The sequence below is a fragment of the Pundamilia nyererei genome, unplaced genomic scaffold (genome assembly GCF_000239375.1).
Source record: "Pundamilia nyererei isolate P.nyererei 1_Seehausen unplaced genomic scaffold, PunNye1.0 scaffold00011, whole genome shotgun sequence".
Taxonomy (NCBI): domain Eukaryota; kingdom Metazoa; phylum Chordata; class Actinopteri; order Cichliformes; family Cichlidae; genus Pundamilia; species Pundamilia nyererei.
Window position 1 is genome coordinate 529877 of NW_005187412.1, and position 20353 is coordinate 550229.

The window sequence follows — 20353 nt, forward strand, 5'->3', positions numbered from 1 at the left end:
CTGCAAGAAACAAAATTTAAAATTTATTTTGCTTACAGTAGGATCACACAGTGCTCAGGGTTTCCATTTTTTAACAAGGCAACTTGCCCTGGATACTAAGGCCCTTTATTCAATGTGTGTCAGTTTGATTACTTGTTTGCAAATCTGACTGAAATTGCAATAAGCTAGAGTGCTTTATTTATCCCCACAGATGGGAAATTCCTTTCACACACAACCTTCAACTTAGTATAAAGGAGCAGGTTTCATAGGGATGAGGGAATGGGGAACGGGGCTGGAACAGAGGAGGATTCAGCGCAAATAAGATATACGTGAATCCCAACATAAATGACTCAATATCCTAAAATTGCCAGAGAAATCCTATCATAAAAATAACACTAATCCAATACATCCAGAGAGTGGCACAAAAAAATAATACCATAAACTTCACATAGAGAGTTGTTAAAACTTTTGAGAGATCCTTGCCATACAAGGTGCAGTATAAGACATATTTTAGCGCAAGTTCTGTTATAGGTGTTTTTAGCTATTCCAAAGTTGTGTACCTTTACAGGTCACACCAAAACCTGTACGCTTAATTTTGTTTTTTGTTTTTTTACGTGTTATATGTGTTGGAGGCATTACACATTGTGACAAGCATACAAAGTCTTTTGTTAACTCTAAATATACATAACAGAGGCAATATGAAAGATAGATTTGCTTAGCAAAGCCTAACTCCAGAGTACTTGTTGATATCTGAGTGCCTGTCCCAGACATGACACAGCTGTAGGCTACAGTTTGCTGTGTGTAGTTTACCTGAGAGCAGTCTGTTCACAGTCATGTACTTTACACAGCTTACAGACAAACTGTCTGTCTGCCCTCTGTCTGTTTTTTTCTTCGGTCAAGTCTAAATACAGACTTGTGGCTCTGCCCCAGCGAAAACAGTCCTGAGCGGCAGGAATGCAGCTTTCAGGCCGGACAGCAGCGGCTCCTCCGTCAGACGTGACGTCGCTGTTTCCCCGCTGAAAAACCAGACTCGACGGAGGAAGTTTTTGTACGAGGGGAGGAAAGAAAGAAAGAAGAAGGGGAAAAAAGAAACCCCCCAAACACCCCCTGCGCCTCTGATCTTCGGAATGTGCGGACATTGGCTCTCCAACGCTGCATCCCGCTGTCGAAATGTTCATCCAGTTGTACCGCTGCGTGGACTCCGCGCCTGTTCTGGCGATTATTTGCGTGACTGTGTTGTTGGCGAAAGGCTGTGTGTGTGTCACTGAAGACGAGGACGATGAAGTCCTGGAGAAAAAACAGCTCGTGGAGTTTTACAGTAAGTTACCAGCTGGTCCCTTAGTAGAAGTTTAATTGCCTACATGATGGGACGCATAACGCATGTAGTAGTTCCCTTTTTTCATATTTCATGAAGATGTTGTTTAACATCAGGGAATTGTGCATGGAGGGGGTGATCTAAAGACTCACCTAAACTCTCCTCAGGTCTGAATAGAGGTCTGTGGACCACAGTTTGAACCCCACAGCTGCACCAGGCTCACATTTCTTGCTGTTTTTTTTCTCAATTCTCCCCCGTGTTTGTGTGTGTGTGTGTGTGCATGTGAGCATGCAGTCTGTTTATTATGAGCACAATAGGCCAGTGAGTCATTCGAGTGATAAGCAGTTGGGTTATTCTGGGAAAATGTCAAACATTCACCTTTGCATGTGTGAGACTGCTGATTTTCTCCATCTTTCGCCATCTTACATCCCCGCGTTTTAGAGAGCTTTGCATCATATTGGCATATCCAGCTTCTTAAAGGTGAAGATCTGGGCATGTTTAAACGACGAGTTAGTCAAAAATATCTGCAACTTACTGAACTGTAAGGAAAGTTATGAGCAGCAACCACAGTTTGTTCACTTTTGTTCAGATCAGCCCATGTTCTCGTCCAGAATGCAATCAAATACAGTGTGCACATTAAAAACGCAGAGGAAGAATATCTGGACACTGAAAATGCCCTTTTGGTGATGGATGTGCACACAAGCATCTTTTTTTTTTTAAACCAATTGAGCCATGTAAATTCTCACCGAACAATTTTAGTTATTTGTTTTAGATCCGGTAACATATAATGCTGATTTTCTTTGTCTGTACAAACTAGCAAGATGCAGGAAGAGATGATTCATTCACACTCTTTTCATCTCCGCTGCTTGGAATCATCCTCTCTCTTTGTTTGAGTATCCAGTTACAAAAGACCATGATTTGTTTCTAAACACAAGGCCTTCCTCGAGCTTGAATATTGCTCCGTCAGATATGGAAATGCGGAAAAGCATGTCTTTGTACTTTACTTTTTGATCTCTGAAGCTGAATGCATTCCCTGTTGTTTACGGCACACGTTCACATGAATTGCCCCACATTGGCCCGTTTTCAATCACTTCCTACCAGAGAAAGGTCTGTTTATCCTGGAGAGTGAGCCGCTGAAGCAGTGCATCTCAGCAAATCGCTCGAAACTAGTGCTGGAGGACTGCGAGCGTCCGACGCGCCGCATGCTGTGGAAGTGGGTCTCCCAGCATCGTCTCTTCAATCTGGGCACCAGCGCGTGCCTGGGCCTCAACATTTCCGACTCGACGCAGCCCCTCGGGATGTTCGAGTGCGATGTGTCCCTCCCCGTGCTGTGGTGGCGCTGCAGCGGAAACACGCTGTATGGAGCGTCCCAGTGGAGGGTGACTGTGGTTCGAGGTTTAGTGGCGGTAAAGAAAAACATTTACCATCAGTGGAAGAGGTACAACACTCCCAGAGAGGGTCCCTGCTCATATCCATATGAAGGTAAACAACCCAAAACTTCCTGTGTGCCTTGTCTGCACAAGATATTTCTGACCTCAAGTGAAACTTGCCATGTTTTGTTTACAGATATCCACACTTTGTTGGGGAATGCACATGGAATGCCTTGTGCCTTTCCTTTTAAATACAACAACCAATGGTACTCTGAGTGTACTACTGAGGGGCGTGAGGACCACCTTCTGTGGTGCTCAGCCACCTCTCGCTACGATAAAGGCGAAAGATGGGGCTTCTGTCCAGTGCAAGGTAAACCAGACACACAGACGCACCAGTGCAAGAAAGGAAGACAAGTCATCACAGGCCGTTGTTGCTGCGTGCTCATGTTATCTTCGTCACTTTACCTTTGTGCTTATCAGTTTTCATTTGTCTGTTTTTTCATAGTTTCCGGTTGTGAGCACTTCTGGGAGTCAAACCAGGAGTTGCGCGCATGTTACCAGTTCAACCTGTACACTATCCAAACCTGGAGTCAGGCGCTGTCTACCTGCCAGGCCCAAGGTGGAAATTTGCTCAGCATCACCAGCCTGGCAGAGCACAAGTATATCAGAGGTACCGCACATGTTAAAAAAGACACTAGAACTGTTTTCATCTAGGAGGAGTGCCACCCAGCGTGGTCTTCTGCTGCTGTAGTGTTGTGCATTCAGAGATGCTCTTCTGCATACTCTTGCCTTCCTATGAGCTCAAAGCAGTCTTATCATTCTCTGCTGACCTGTGGAATCACAAAGGCATTTTCATCCATACATTCTCGTTAAACTACCTTTCTTCCCCATTCTAATTATCCTCGTGAGCATGTGCACGTCTACATGCATTGAGTCGCCGCCATGTGATTGGCTGATTAGATATTTGCATTAACAAGCAGCTAAACCGGTGTACCTAAAAAAGTGTCCCATGAGTGTATATTCAGTTATGTCCGAAGTGTATTTTAAGAACTACTACAACACTTTTCTGTGTTTGCATCTTGTGGTAGATCGAATGGCGAGCGTTGGGGCGATGGTGTGGACCGGGCTGAACCACATTAAGGATGGGCATGGATGGCAGTGGTCTGACGGAGCCCCTCTGTCACTGGTGAATTTCACCACAGGTACTGACTACTGGTTTATCCAGGACCAAGTGAGAGGGAAATTTAAAAAGTACCCCACATTTTCACTAATGAGAATATTAGAAATGCCTCTCCAACAAAGGCAAAAAAGAAGTCATTTTATCATGAAAATAAAGCATAAAAGACTTATTTTATAAAACCTATGTTATAGAAGTTTCATCTAAAATAGCCTTTTCATCTGATGTACATCGACAGCTCTGTCAGGACTTAAACATCCTTCCATCTTAACACTTTAATGTTTAAATATGTCTAGCTGCAAAACTTTAACTTGTGTAACTGATGAGGAAATAAAGCCAACAAAGCTTTTTTACCATTTGTGCCCGTCAGATCTCCCAGCCAGCCCGCTACAGGACAATAAACAGTGTGGGGTGTACTCAGGATTCGAGGGTCACTGGCAGAGTCTATCCTGTGAATCTGCTCTGCCTTACATCTGCAAGAAGACACCTAACGACACGCGTGGAGCTGAGCCACTAGGTGAGAACATGTTAACGCGCAGGAGACACAAACATATTGGAGACCTCTCTGCATCCTTGGAGGTATCGTACACAAAACAAGCTGTGCTGTGCCCTCACATATCTGAACCCCCAAAATCCAGTTTGTTTGAGTTGTGAGGGTAAGACCAGCTGCAGTTCAGCTGGACTCTGGCACATGACTCTATCCATGCCCCGACATGGATCTCAGATGTTTCCACAGCCATAGCTGCATCTGTAAATACTGCTTTTTTAAGTAAGAAATTAAAAAAAAAGTATAGGGCAGTGAGAGTGCAAGCCAGGGGAGGAATGTGGACAGGAAACAGTCGTGCTCGAACTCAGTACAAGGCAGCTGCGTCCAGTGTGAATATGCCCTTAGAACGTGACTGGGCAGCTGCACTGCACCTGGGGGCCGAACCTTTGGCCTTCCTCTGTGTTGCGCTGTTGGCAGCTAGACCAAAAATAATGTCTGCAGCTTTGAATATTCTGGTCTGGCTTATGTCTCCTCTCCCTTTGCAGAGAACTGGCAGTATATCGATACCGAGTGTGCGGATGGCTGGTGGCCTCACAATGGTTTTTGCTACCGAGTGCTGCCAGAAGCAGAAGCGGGAAGCTGGGAGGAGTCTTCTCAGGAATGTCATTCTTACGGGGCAAATCTCACCAGCATCCACTCCTTGTCTGAGGTGGAAATGCTGGTCAACCTCTTGGCTAACTGTAAGGAGTGTTATGCAATCCAGATATTTCGTGCTGTGTTTGTTATCCACCCTAAATGCTAAATTCTGTGGTGTGTGTGTGTGTCCTCATATTTGACAGATTCTGGGGGGAGTACAGAGGTGTGGATTGGACTTTGGAAACAGGCGTTATTGCCAGCTGTAGAGTGGTCTGATGGCTCACCAGTAACTCTCACTCTCTGGCACCAGTATCATCCTCTTCATAACCTGACGGATGGAACATTGTGTACCAAAGTGGACAGGAAGGTGGGAAACCCTGTGTTGGTGTAAGAACGCTGCAGTATTCACATTTCTGATTAAGCTGCCCGTTTAAAAAACAAACAAACATCTAATTAAATGAAATGTTAAATATGCCCACTTCTAGCCTTTTATTATTACCAACAGTTGAACAAAGGATATTTCACCCTAATCTATTACCAGGAAAAGTGGCAATCTCATTTTTCAGTAGCTGAATGCATTTCCATCTGACTCCATTAAAGCAGGTTTTAATGGACTCATGATTAATAAGCTACAGAAATAGCTGCCAATTTATTCTCTGTCAATTAGCTAATAAATTAACCATCTAATTATGTCAGGGTTAATCACTTTATAATGTTTGAATGCATTCATCACGGAACGCATCATCTTTGAAAACATCTTTCACAGAGTGGCAACTGGCTGCTAGCGTCATGTGACGAGCGACTGGCTGCTGTGTGCAGAAGAGAGAGCCAGAATGGCGTTCAGCACCACGGAACCTGGGAGGAGGGCTGTCCTGAGGTAGGGAAACAAGAATATCCACAAACACACACAAGTTCAAATGTGCGATTTCTTTGAGCAAGATAAGAGAAGTCATCTTTTGGTAATATGTGAGCTTTAAACTTTGTCACATTATATGACGGCATGACACTAAAACGACCTCCGATAAACATTTACTCGCAGCAGGGCAAAGCTGAGAAATCAAAAGAAACATCTACAAGACTTGGGGTTAGAACTGAACAATTATGGTACTTGTCTTAACTTTCAAACATGAAAGTATTGCTTTTTTACAGTAAAAAATAGCTATATAGTGAACATTGTAAAAATTAATATTAATATGTAATATTTAAGTATTTAGATTTTTTTTCATTCTGATGAGAAACTTGACACTAAAAAAACAACTTATTTCTAGTTTTTCAGGCATATTGTGTGCTGTGTAGCATTAAAATAGCTCCACAGAGATCAGGACTTGCGTTAGAAAGTGCCACATGTCTGCTGTGGTTCAATTTCTGGGCATTCTGCTCCTTCAAATGCACAATTAGCTGACTCATTCAACCTCTGACGTGTTGTCTGGCATGCATGTTGCTCCTTGACTGTGTTCAAAGGAATATCAGACTCCTGAGTCATCAGGGTGCTTCATGCCCTGAAACAGGAGGCCAGAAATTACCCCGATGACACAGTATCAGTGGACATGCTCGAGTAGTCTGTGAATTTTTCTGACAATATTTAAAGAATCAAAACAAACTAGACAGGAAACAGGAGCGACGGGGGGGATGTGGGGGTTTTCTCACCTCTTGTCCAAGCACGCTCACCACATTACACACACGCACAGGCGTGTATTCTTGCTGATATGCATATTATTACAGTATTATCATGTTAGAACAGATGTAACAGGTGAGTTTTAGCAGTTATGTCAAAAGGATATTTTATTTAACATAACTGGCTTAAGTGCGATTTTTATAAGGCAGAAATATGATTGTTGAGTGCTTTAATAAATAGAATAGAATAGAATTCAACTTTATTGTCATTGCACATGTCACAAGGCAACGAAATGCAGTTTGCATCCATCCAGAAGTGCTTTAGCCATGATATAGATATATTACAAATATATATTAGTAATAATATAGATATGTAAGTATATTACAGAAATGGGTCTATTATGGTATGTTATAATGTACATGGTATGAAGGTATGTTATGAATATGCTATAACTATAAGTATGTACAGGCTATGAACAGGATATAAATATGAAAAACTGAAATATGAGATATACAGCTATACAGAAATGTGAACTATGCAAGTTATAAACAGTTGTAGAATTAAAAATTATCGTATTATACAGAATGATAAAGACATATCATTTGACTTATTTATCAGCCAGTATTAGTTACACTATATTGCTAAAAGAAGCAGTCTGCGTGTTGGACCAAAGAATTGATTGTGGACTTTAGGCGGACCAGGAAACCCTTGACCCCTGTTTCAATCCAGGGGTCGATGTGGACATTGTAGAGGACTATAAATACCTCAGATTACACATAGATAATAAACTGGACTGGGTTAAAAACACCACTGCGCTCTACTGGAAGGGCCAGAGTCGTCTCTATTTTCGGAGGCGACTGAGGTCTTTTAACATCTGTCCGACAATGCTCAGGATTATTTACAAGTCAGTTGTGGTCAGTGCTGTCCTCTATGCTGGTGCATTCTGGGCCAGCAGGTTGAGGGTTGCAAATGCCAACAGACTCGATAAACTTATCCACAAGGCCAGTAATCTTGTGGGGACGGAGCTAGACTCCCTTAAGGTGGTGTTGGAGATCCGGATGTTGTCCAAGATAAGGACAATGCTGGATAATGCCTCCCACCTTCTCCATGACGTGCTGGCCAGTCACAGGAGAACATTCAGTGAAAGACTGAAATTACCCAAACGCACCAAAGAACAACACAGGAAATCAATCCTGCCCATCTAATCCACACTACAGAGTGCAATAGTTACATCCTTTTGCACACGCTCTACAGTAAAATAGCAAATCACAAGTTTTACAGGTTAGAGTAAAATGTCAATCATATATATTTCATCTCTGTAACCACATAATTTCATTAGGGATTAATAAAATATTGTGATTCTGATTCTGATGATTGATGAAAGCAGAGTCAGGCAAAGCATAAACAACTAATCTACAACTTGTAACAATTAAACTAGATTATTTTTAAACTGCTCTGTCGTCTTATCTTAGCAAGGACTCATAAATAGCAACACATAACAAACTTTTAAATGATTTAGTTTGTAAAACGCCTTCATTTGTGTGCACAAGCTTAATTTTTGGAGATTATAGAGAAAATAGTAACTGTAGCACTATTTGGCTGAAATGATGTTTTCACAGAAGAAGCATCTCAAATTCTGCCTGTGCTGACTGATCTGTTAATAAAATCTTCATTTTTTTTTCTAAACCCTGAATGTATTGTCCGTGTGTAATAACTGTATATGTAACTACAGCAACCGATCGAGCATGATAATTAGAGATTACAGCCTCTGCGGTAAAACCAAAGATCAGTTCCAAGCACCAAAACAATAACTGCAATGTTTTTTTCCAGTCTTGTGTTTTGGAAAACCTAATTTTTCTTTTTTTGGTTAACAGTAGCGGCTTCGAGTGTGGTCTTCTGCTGCTGTAGCCCATCTGTTTCAACTTTCTATGATGTGTAGCAAATACAGAGATGGTCTTCTGCATACTTTGGTTGTAACGAGCGTTTGTTTGAGTTACTTTTGCTTTCTTACCAGCTCAAAGCAGCCTGGGAATTCTCATCTGACCTCTAACATCAACAAAGCATTTTCTCCCAGAAAACTGCTGCTCGCTGGATATTTTCTCTTTTTTTCTGGACCGTTCTATGTAAACCATGGAAATGGTTGTGTGGGAAAAAACCCAGCAGATCAGCAGTTTCTGAAATACTCAAACCAGCCCATCTGGCACAAACAACCATGCCACGTTTAAAGTCACTTAAATCACCTTTTCTCTCTACTGTGTTGCTCAGTTTGAATTCTGCAGGTCATTGTGACCATGTCCACAGGACTAAATACACTGAGTTGCATTTAGAGTTTTGCATTAATGAGCAGTTGAGGAGGTTTGTCTAATAAAGTGGAACGGGACTATATGTGTGAAACTGTCATACTTTTATTTACATTACCATAACAGAAAAGTATAGAAAGCCATATTCTGTTGCAGTCTGTACTGAGGTCCTGACCACTCGTGTCTACACGTCAGGGATCATTATTCACTATAAGTAAATAATAGCTGCTGTGCCATGTGCTTAAATATACCTTTCAGCTTTCTGTCTCAGAAAATCCCGTTGCTTTATAAGAGCTGCCTCGATTTAATAAAGACAGGGGAAAAGACTCCTACAAACAGCTGTAGGCAACAACCAAAATGTCAGCTCCTGTTAAGCTTCTGGCTAAACCTGGATTCGAATCAGTGGCATGAGGGGATGATTGTTCAGCCTCATTAATCTAACCTGTTACGGCACCAGGGACATTTCAGCGAGTAATAGATGGAAAGCTGTAGAGCAAAGCACATGAGGCAAAACCCGACAATCTGTAAATAGAAGCACCATGCATATTTACCTCTATCGCTGCTCTTTAGATAGTTTATTGAACAGGAGTGCTGAAATGTGAACAATGATGACAAAAGGCAAAATATGTCTAACCTATAAATCCGATTTTTCTTATTTTGGAGTTAAGCAGTGAGAGAGAGCCTGATAACGGGTGTTTTTGTGGGGGTGGTTTTAGGGCTGGAAGAAGCACGGCCATTCCTGTTACATGGTGACAGGTCAAGAACAGAGCTACGAAGATGCCCTGATGGGGTATTACTGCAAGGGTTCTCTTCTCACTGTGGAAAACAGGTGATTTATCAATTCATTTTTGAATTTGTCATTTTAAGTTTTTACTCACATTTTGCCAGTCTTCTTACTTTTTTCCTCTCTTGCTCCACCTGCTGGCAGGTTTGAGCAGGCATTTGTCAACAGTCTGCTGAGTGAAAGTGGGGCCAAAAGTAGCATGTATTACTGGATTGGTCTCAGGGACCAAGACCAGGGGAGGAAGGGAGAGTACAGATGGCTTCATCATAACGGCTCCTCTCTGCCTCTCACCTTCACAAACTGGAATAAGCACCAGCCAGGTAGCCCAGTGTTTGGAAATGTTTGTTTTTTAATTTGACATTAGTAATAAAATCGGATTCGTAAACTTTTTCACTCTTTTTTTTAATACTCCTACATCTTCTGCTTTCACTAGTCAGCACCGGTGGCTGTGTCGCTATGTCAGGAGGACCTGCTCTGGGCCGCTGGGAGGTGAAAGACTGCAAGGTTCACAAGGCCTTGGCTGTGTGTAAGCAGAACATCAGGAGCTACCATGATGTTCAGCTGCCAGAGCATCACATTGATGCCTACGCCCCATGCCCCCCAGGGTGGGAATCAAACTCTGGGCTGCTCCACTGCTTTAAGGTTAGATTATCCTCCTATTTTTTTATCACACTAAACAAATCACCATGCACTCTATCTGATATGGATATTTGCTTTTTTGTTTTGTTTATCACGCTAAGGGTCACTGGGGACGGTGTCCTATCCCATCATGCACTATGCAACAGGCAGGGCTACCTGGGGTCTCACACATTCACACTGACAGGCAATTTATTTTCCTGATTTCCAATTTCAACCAGCTCTACATTTAATAGTTATTTTCATTATCAGTTAAAACGTCTCCTATAGTATCTGTTTACTCCAGTTTACAGCTGCAAGATATTTACTTCAATACAATAGACAGATCCTAAAAGACATTTTAGGGTCTAGAGCTTATTAACTGTCTGTCGCTTGACTAATGAGTCGATCGGCTTACTATCCCGGCTCTGAAAATGCGTCTCAGTGTGTGTTTGTTTGATCAGTACTGCACTCCCACACTGGTTTCATTGAAAACCCATCCCCCGGATGGCTATAATTTTGCTGTTGCCTGCCTTCTATGAACATCTTCTTTGAGCTGTTCCCTTATAAACGAGGGATCGCGGCATATTTGATTTAACACATGTTTACACCACGCTGCCCTTCTGAAGCAACTCACAGCAGGATCAGTGTCCCCCCCCACCCCGGTCTCAAACTGGAACCTTTAGGAAGTTAGGCAGATGTGTAAACCACTTGTCTATCCCCGCCATACATCATGATTGCTAATAGGATTGATGTTTTGATATGTTTCCTCTCTTTCTTGTTTATAGAAAAAGGTGTGGAATAGCTGAAAAAATAGTTAAAATGCAGCACATCTTACTATAAAACTGACGCAGCGCTACAAATCAAAAGCGGGATGGAATAAACCATTAGTTTTAGACATAACACCCCACTGCCAAATTGTACCCCAGCTATCAGCATGTTTCCGAGCAACGAGCACATAATGGGATACATTTCTGTTCTTTGCACCCTGTAACCCTCAGCTGACTCCAAGTGTTGCTCTTCCAGGTGTTCCACAGTGAGAAAGTCCTGATGAAGCGCTCCTGGGTGGAAGCAGACTTCTTCTGTCAGGCCCTCGGGGCTCAGCTGGCCAGTTTCCAACACTATGAGGAGCAGGTGTTTGTTAAACAGCTCCTCAGTACCATGTTTGAAGGGTTGGTACTCATCAGTACAGGAATGTTATGGGACGATTGAGATGATTTTGTTTTATGTGCTTGGAGGAGTGAATATAGAGTTTAATTATTTGGTTTTGGAGAGCAGATGTCCACCTTTTTTATGGTGTTAGTTGTTTAATTGTGTGTAGGAGACTTAGATTTGAAAAGTTATTTAACGCAGCAATCTCGATATCAAGAACAAGGACAAGGTGACCGCAGATTCTGAAGTTACATCAGGGCGTCTTCATTTCCAGATAAGACTGATTTAACTCTCTGACGCATATTTCTCAGATTCACGTAAGAAAGACGTCACTCAAATTAGAGATAATTAATCTCAGGATGTCTGCCTTTTTTGGTTCATGTTTTCTTAAAAATATGTTTTACATTAAGCTTAAAAAATGTGCAGACACAAGTTGTAAAATGAGTTTCTCATGTAGATCAGAGCAGGCCAGGACTTTGAAGCCCTGAAGTCATACATTTGTCTATTTTTACATGTAAACGGAAAAACAGTCATCAGGTTCTCATGTTTGTTTTGTGGCAGCAGCTCGGAAATATAAACATGAAACAAATGGTCAGCCAATGCAGTGTTGCTAAGGGGGTGGGCTATGACTTCATTTCTAGGTCTTGGGAAAAAAACGAATCAAGGTTTATTTTGTATGACTGCAGAGGATGAAACCAAAAAGAAATGAACACATTCAAGTCCATTTTACAATCTCAGTTTAAAATAGCACACAGCTGTCAATCTGATCATTACAAAAAACATACTTATCTATTTTATATAAATGTTTTTATTGATGTATATAAATGTTCCCCTCACATATTTGTTAGTTTTTCTTACATGAACAGATACAATAATACACACACACACACACACACACACACACACGCTTATATAAAATTGAGAAAAACAAACAAAACAAAACAAAAACTAAGATATTAATCAGCTGGTAGAACGTTTAATTACTTGCAATAGTTTACAAAGGGACCCCAGATACGATAAAATTATCTGCATTTGTCCTTCGCCACAAGGCCTATCGTTTGCAATTTAAGAAATGACATCACATCTCTAAACCAAAAGGAAACTGAAGGTGGCTTTGAAGATTTCCAAAGGAGTAAGATGCAACGTCTAGCCAAAAGTGATGTAAAGGCTAATATTTTGAAGTGTGTAGGGTCGGTTAGACCAGTGTTGACTGGAAGCCCAAAAACAGCTAGAAAAGGGTCCGTGCAGATTTGGGTCCCAAGAGCCTTGGAAAGAATAACTGACTCCAGAAGCCATGGAGTCTTGGGGACAGAAAGAACATGTGACCTAGGTCACATGGGCTGGCATGACATCTCTCACACTGATCCATCACTTGTGGGTAAATCTCAGAAAGACGAGACTTTGAATAGTAAACCCTGTAGCACTTATCTATTTTGATGTATATATACAGTTTTGTTTTGCACAGCAAAGACTTTGATGGGTTTTGAGGATTTTAATTGAAGATCATTTGTAGACGGAGGATCTTTCACTTCTAGGAGAACTGCCTGGCTCTGTGGCAACAAACTGCACAATCCAAATAAGATGGAAATGATGAGATTAAATCTACAGCTAAATCCAAAATATAAAACAAGGGAAACTGTTTCTCCTCACAAAGGCTAGACAGTCTTCCAAGGGGTGATGGGAGGAAAATCATTGCCGAATATCCGAGTCCTAAAAGGTTAGAAGACCCGTTTATCTGTGGCTGTGTTTGTACTGTGCTTCTCTTTTTTCAGAACAGAGGTTCGTCGGTTCTGGGTGGGTTTAAACAAGAGAGACCCTGAATATGCCGGAGCTTGGGAGTGGTCTGATGGTTCTCCTGTGAGTACACAGAGACATTCACGGAGTGTCCTGGTGACCCATCAACGCTCCGTGGAGTGTTACAGATTTGTCTTTGTGCAGGTGGTGACGTCGTTCATTGATGATAAGAGCGAGGAGGATGACAGGAGGGACTGTGCTGCGTACAGTGACCTGACCAACACGTTCATGCCGCAGCTGTGCGACTCCAAACATGAGTGGGTCTGTAAGCTGTCCAGAGGTAAACACGCACAAAGACATTCACCTGCACTATCTACACGCACATGCAGCTTATACACACATCAGGACTGCATCATTTACCAAACTCTGTTTTACATTGCAGGTGATAAACTGAACAAACCCTACTGGTACACTGAGCGTAAGTAAAGATTGTCTTTAGTTTCAACATTTGGGAACTTCATAGAGGGTTTCCTTTGTGTGTCTACAGTCTGCTGCTGGGTACGACTACATCATTATCATGTGACCTGCTAGATTAAAAAAAAAAGTTTTGAGAGAAAGTGCTAACCGACCATTTAATGAGCATAAAATCCAGCTCTGGTAGCACGCTAAGCCAGAGCCACTTTTTCTATATTTGTGTCATAGCCAGGAGTTTGTCTATATGTAGTCCTATCTTATTACGTGAATTTGTGTCCTGTTTCTGTGCTTGTCCTCGGCCACAGAGAGCGAGCCCTGGGTGTTTTACCGTGGAGCTGAGTACCTGCTGGCCAAGCAGCCCTTTGACTGGCAAGCTGTCTCTCTGGCATGTCAGATGATGGGAGCCTATCTGCTGTCCATTCACTCCAAAGAGGAGCTCAACTTTGTCAAGGAACGCTTGCGGCGGGTCTGTTACTGCCGCTGCTCATAGACATGGATTCTACTTTAAATCTTTAAATTCACAACCTGTTAAATTCAATTCAATTCAGTTTTGTTTATCTAGCAAAAATCACAAAAACATATTGCAAGATAAAGACCCGACAATAATAAAGATCATCAAATGACCCCCTATGAGCAAGCACTGGGTGACAGTGGGAAGGAAAAACTCACTCGGACAGAACCAGGCTCAGGGAGGGGCGGGGCCATCGCAGGCTCGGGGAGAAAGACGGGACAAAATAATGAGATTCCACAGAAATCAGTTTTTATAATCACTTTGAGGTGGTAACAGAATTTATTTCCAGATTACTTGTTAGCATTTTATTTATTAGCATTTGTTTCTAACATTAATTGTATTATAATAGTATTTGATGCAATTAGTTAAAATATTACACAATTTCTTCTTTATTATATTCTAATTCCTACCACTTTAATAATTTAATTTAAATGTAATCAAATGGAAAATTATTCAATAATTTATTGAATACATACATAAATACAGTAAATATATATAAAAAATGTATTTTGATCATTTTAATACTCCTGATGAAGCTCGAATGGGCTAAAAAGTTGATTGTATTAAATAGTTTTTTGTCCCTGCATCACACCTGACCCTCAGTATACATTTTGCATCAGATAATTTTAATTTGACAATTTTTTTTAACAAAGTGGCATCGGCTGTTGTTGTTATTTTTTAATTATTGTTATTAAATTGTATTTATTGAAGTTACAGGTCTAACATATCCCCACTACAGAACATGAAAGACAGACAGACTGTGTCGCTATTGTTGACTTCCAAACTTTGTTGGGCTTTTATAGCCACAGTAACCAGATAAAATTGAAAGTATTCAGTTAAATAAATCCACAATACATTAATATTGTAAAGCTACAATAAATACACATTAGCTGCAGAGAAACAAAAAAGCAAAACTGTTAGGAAATACAAAAAAAGGAAATACATTTTTATTTTATTTTGATGATTATGATGCTTTAGTATAATTAATTAAAATGGCTGCAGCTCTAAATGTGCTTTTAGCACTAACCTTTGACCTGAACTGTGAAAGATGTAATATTTGTGACTGGTGTTACTTTATTTCACAGATGGCAGGCCTTAATGGAGAATGCTGATTGTCCATATTTAGATCAGCGATGTGGTATTTCACAGCTACCGTTCACCATGCTCCTAGCATCTCTAGCACTCTCTTGATTTTGGATGAATCTACAAGGAGGCTCCAGGGCTAGATTTTTTTAAACAGTTGAAATGTAATTTAAGAAAACAGAAATGAATGAAACTCAGAGCAAAGTGGTTTATATTTCTTTAAGATGTGTTTTCAATGATTTCTAATGTTAAACACTATTAATTCTCTTAGGATTAATGGTCCAGCTGAGTAATCCTACTTCCTAATTGCAGTGATTTCAGTGAAATCAGGACCTTTTGAGGCATTTTCTTGTTTTCAGAGATCCAGACAAACAAGCCAAATGAATGCGCTTAATCACAGAGGTTTGTCTCCATTGAATGGGCCACTACATCCATTCTTCAAACAGTTTACGCACACACTGATTGTACAAGCATGAACACAATGGATTTCCTGACTCGAGTGTTTACAGACGCATAGAGACAAGCTAAAATGCGCCTCATATGTGGACCCTTTAATGCTCGAGCGCTCCCAAAAAGCCTTTTGGATCGGACTAAAGAAGTCTCTTGTGGCGTCGAGGCTTGTGAGAGGATAATGAGAACAAAACAAGGCAGTGAAAGAGGCCAAGAACAGACTAAGCAGGGTGCCTGAAAGGCCCCTCATGTCAGGAGCTCTGAAAAGCCAATCTTCCGGCCTGGTGAAGGATGGCTCCCGAGTTTTCTTTGTCATTTATTTTCTGTTTACTGTGTCTCTTCAGCTCTCGCTGGGCCCGACTGACTGGTGGATTGGCCTGTCCATTGGTCCGCCTGGACAGGAGGTCAGGTGTGTGGGGATTTTATTTTGGAGCTTGTATCCCGTTTCTGTTACTGTGAGTGAAAAAATGCTGATGTTATTTTATAAATGTCAGACGTGATTTATAAAATGCAGGTCTTTCGAAGGCCTGTGCGTAAAGGTGTGGTGTTCTGTTTCAGTTTGTGAAACTTGTAAAAGCGAGCAAGATGAAATGAACTCACGCTGCAAACTATTGCAGATTTGGTGAAATGGGCCTTACATGACTAAGGAAAAGCAGCATAAACAACTGGCCTTTAAAGTGGGGGGAGGGACATAAAGTGGGTGAAAGACAGTGGAAAAAACAGAAAAAAGCTCATTTTTTTTAAAATAAAAAAAACTTAAACAGAAGTTGGAAAAAGTCACAAAATTGCAAAATATTTCAAACGTTAATAAATTAGAATTGTGAATAAAATTTAAAGCTAATCTTCACTGTCCATCACTTAAGTCTCTACTTAAACTACTTCTAGTCACTTACATAAAGTGACTAGAATAGCTGCAGTGAAATCATCTGTGTGGTCTCATGAGGAGACAGTAACATAAAGAACACGTTTCCATCAGTAACAACATCATCTCTTTAAGTTGATGTTTTGACGTGGAGAAAATCACTGCGTTCGTACCTCAATACTGCATTTTCTTTTTCTAATTTTGGGTTAAAATTTGTCCAACATTTACATGGAAACATGACCGATATCGAGGCTCACAGCTGCAGCTTCAGGCGTTTGAGGTACGGTGGCTCACAGCACAGTTTGTAATGGGCAAATCTACTCCAGTTCACTTGTATGAGCATGACTGCATTTACTTATTGGCCAGCAGTTGTTAATGTTAGCTTTAAAGCCAATTATATTAAGTATGAAAACAGCAGCAGTGAAACCCTGTCAGTCACAGGTAATGAGGTGGAGGTTAGTGCCAATGAAAAATGGGGTTATTAAGGTGAGAGCACTCAGGCGTGTAACAATCCTCATTAACAATTTTTTTTTCATGTATTCATTTGCAGGTGGAGTGACAAGACTACAGTAGACTTTCAGAAATTTGATGAAGTGGCTGTTGGCGATGATCTTCGGAGAAGAAGGGCGTGTGTCACCATGTCTTCTTCGTCAGGTAAGCGCGTGCACATGGAAACGCTCGCCCTCATTTGCGTGTATTACCCTATGCCAGCGCTGAGATCTGCTCTGCACGTTGCAGGGAAGTGGGCACTGAGCAGATGTAGTGATCTCCATGGATACGTGTGCAAGAGAGAAACTGTGTCTGTGGTGGAGACCCCCCGGGAACCGCACTACATTGGACGATGCCCGGAGAAATGGCTATACTTTGGACACAAGGTTCAGATAAACGCTTGTTGTCTGTGAAGGTTCTCAGTCATCCAGGTCATCGTAGTCTAAGGAGCTTGGAAAGAAAAGCGTCTGGACTTCTTTAAGTTGCTTGAAGACGTTTCCCTTCTCATCTGAGAAGCTTCTTCAGGTCTAAGAGTCAAATGGTGGAGAGTCCCAGATTTAAACCCAGTGGGAGTTTCCCCCCAAAGAGGGACAAAGGATCCTCTGATGATCCTCTACCTAATCACATGAGCCAAGGTGTGAAAACGGGTGTGGGTCACAATCAGCCAGGGTGTCGGGTGAGCTCATTGTGAAACCTGGCCCCACACTATCATGTGATTTCCTGAGGTCAGATTGCCCAGGGCGTGAGTGGGCGTTAGCAACACGCTCAGACAAAAACTGGTTCACCCAAAAGACAAAACTCCAAAACACAAACTTAACAATGTGGTGTATGCTGTACAGTGCAGCGAGTAATGCTCAGACCTCTACATTGGAGAGACCAAACAGCCACTTCACAAGCGCATGGCACAACATAGAAGAGCCACCTCCACAGGACAAGACTCAGCAGTCCATCTGCATCTAAAGGACAAAGGTCACTCTTTAGAGGATGCCAATGTTCACATTTTGGACAGAGAGCACAGATGGTTTGAAAGAGGAGTGAAAGAAGCCATTTATGTCCACTGTGAGCGACCATCTTTGAACAGAGGCGGTGGTTTACGACACCAACTCTCTGCCATCTATAATCCAGTTTTGATTTCCCTTCCCAGACGCCTTAACGCCCACTCACACCCTGGGCCATCTGACCTAATGAAATCACATGATAGGGGGCGGCCAGGTTTCACAATGAGCTCACCCGAAACCCTGGCTGAAATCTGGGACTCTCCACCATTTGACCTTAGAACTGAAGAAGCTTCTCAGATGAGAGGTGAAACGTCTTCAAGCAACTTAAAGAAGTCCAGACGCTTTTCTTTCCAAGCTCCTTGTTCACACACATGCACGCATATATTCAAATAGAGATAATGAGACATTTGCATTAGTCTGTGGTAACTCTCCTAATCTGGTGATTCGTGCAAGGACACTGCAGCTCTCTAAGCTTGGCATATCTTTAATAGCAGCAGCTCATAATGTGTGCATATGTGCGCTTTTATTAATGCTGTTGTCAGCAACTAAAATTTTAGATATATATCTATAATACTTTTGTGCAGTGTCATACCTAAAATACATTATATCTTCACGTGCAACATTGTAATTTTTAGCTTATCCCACCAGATGAATTTATGCCACAGTCAATTGCTGCTCCTCATGCTGGTCAGGACTGAATCAAACTTGCACACAGCGATTGCCTAATGCGAGGATATCAGAGCCATTTATATGAGGGACCACACACAGCGGGCTATGATCTTAAGTGGGCCGGACCAGTAAAAATCCCCTTTCTGTCAGTATAAATAACTTTAGCTGCATATTTAATCCCTGCAATAGGTCAGTATAAGAAAAAGAAGTGCAATTTCAACAGTTTAACCACATGTTTAAAAAAGCAACCAAAGCAATCTGTCAGCATGACTGTCAGGGCTTCAATTCTTAAAATAAATATTTAAAATTACAGAAAAAACTTCTGGTAGCTCATTGCCCAGACTCTTCTGTTATTATAAAGCTGGAAGTTTTTGTTAATTCACAAAACTTTTCTATTTTATTTATTTATTGTACTGTGGCCACATTGTAAAAAAACCCCAGAAATATCTATTGTGGATAGATTATATTCAAATATAGATTTATGAAAATACAGTTAAATGTCCAAAGTCTTTACCCTCCTTCACATTTCCCAAAGATGTCCAGTGGGTTGGGTTGGAGTATTGGCCGATTCTGACCCCCGGGCCTAATGTTTGACACCCATGGCCTTTCACAGCTTTCCCCTTTTCACAAAGGTGAGAAGGTGAATACTTGCAAGATAACTTCCCAAAAACCTGCAGCTGCGCTTTAGCCACTTCTCTACAAATGCATTTCGTTTACTAGAAGAGCTCACAGATGCTGGCAGGGATACCAAAACCAAATGTGTGCAAGTATTTCCCACAAGTAGCCTAAACACCCTCGAATACCGAGTAAAAACCGCTACAGCGAACATGAAAGGCAGGAAATAATAGTCGCTCTTTTCAGTAAATCATCTGCTTTGGCAGTTACTGCCTCTCAAAGCAAACCTGCTGTCACCGCCCTAATCACAGAGGAACCGGGCAATCTGCCAGTTCAGTCACCTCAGCAATCTGTAACTGTTCACTGTTAAGTAATATGTACAGTATATCTTATTAATAAACTGTGTTAGGTGTGTAGGAAATAAAATGTTTGCATCTGTTGACAATCTGTGTATCGCACACTACTCGACACTGCTACCACATTATTGTTACGAAGAGCAAACTGCGCAAAAGTGGCTCATTTTACCGTCTGTGCTTCCTCTAAATTCCCAGCTGCATTTGGGTTTAAAGTAGGATGTTTGTGTTTCCATTCACTGTTTCTGGACTGTTGTGTTTTTAAAGAGCAGCTTCCCCCCCCACCCCCCACCCCCCACCCTGACAGCACTCGAGCTGCATCAACCTCACAAGAACCAGCACATGCTCACATGAAGCAATATCAATCGATGATGAATGATTGTTTAAATTGTGGATTTTTTGGCATCATCGAAACGATTATTTTGAAATAAATGCAATAGGAAAAATTCTGGTAAAGACTTGACACAGGAGCTGAGAGATGCATCTGACCCTTCAGTTCATCCATCTACTTTTCACTGAAGCTTCAGCAGAAATGTTATCAGTGGAAGGGTGGCTGTCAAGAAGCCATTCCTAAGGAAGGGAAACATGGAGAAAAGGCTGAGGTATGCCAGATTACACAAGAACTGGACTGATGAAGTGAATCCAAATTTCAGTGTTTACACAGAAGATCAGGAGAGGTACAACA

At 41.5% G+C, this 20353-nt stretch overlaps 1 protein-coding gene across 1 annotated transcript in view; it reads left to right on the forward strand.

Annotated features, from left to right (window-relative positions):
* Positions 1–760: 760 nt before the first annotated feature.
* pla2r1 (phospholipase A2 receptor 1) overlaps positions 761–20353 on the forward strand; it is a 29193-nt gene continuing 9600 nt past the window's right edge. Inside the window, exons 1-20 of the mRNA XM_005724137.1 lie at positions 761–1297; positions 2396–2776; positions 2861–3034; positions 3170–3334; positions 3753–3866; positions 4212–4358; positions 4874–5068; positions 5168–5331; positions 5731–5841; positions 9596–9708; positions 9808–9983; positions 10097–10305; positions 11305–11450; positions 13203–13287; positions 13369–13504; positions 13607–13642; positions 13944–14104; positions 16027–16091; positions 17095–17198; positions 17283–17419. Coding sequence (XP_005724194.1) covers positions 1150–1297; positions 2396–2776; positions 2861–3034; positions 3170–3334; positions 3753–3866; positions 4212–4358; positions 4874–5068; positions 5168–5331; positions 5731–5841; positions 9596–9708; positions 9808–9983; positions 10097–10305; positions 11305–11450; positions 13203–13287; positions 13369–13504; positions 13607–13642; positions 13944–14104; positions 16027–16091; positions 17095–17198; positions 17283–17419 — 2967 coding nt within the window. The 5' untranslated portion in view covers positions 761–1149. The remainder of the gene's footprint in view (positions 1298–2395; positions 2777–2860; positions 3035–3169; positions 3335–3752; positions 3867–4211; positions 4359–4873; positions 5069–5167; positions 5332–5730; positions 5842–9595; positions 9709–9807; positions 9984–10096; positions 10306–11304; positions 11451–13202; positions 13288–13368; positions 13505–13606; positions 13643–13943; positions 14105–16026; positions 16092–17094; positions 17199–17282; positions 17420–20353) is intronic.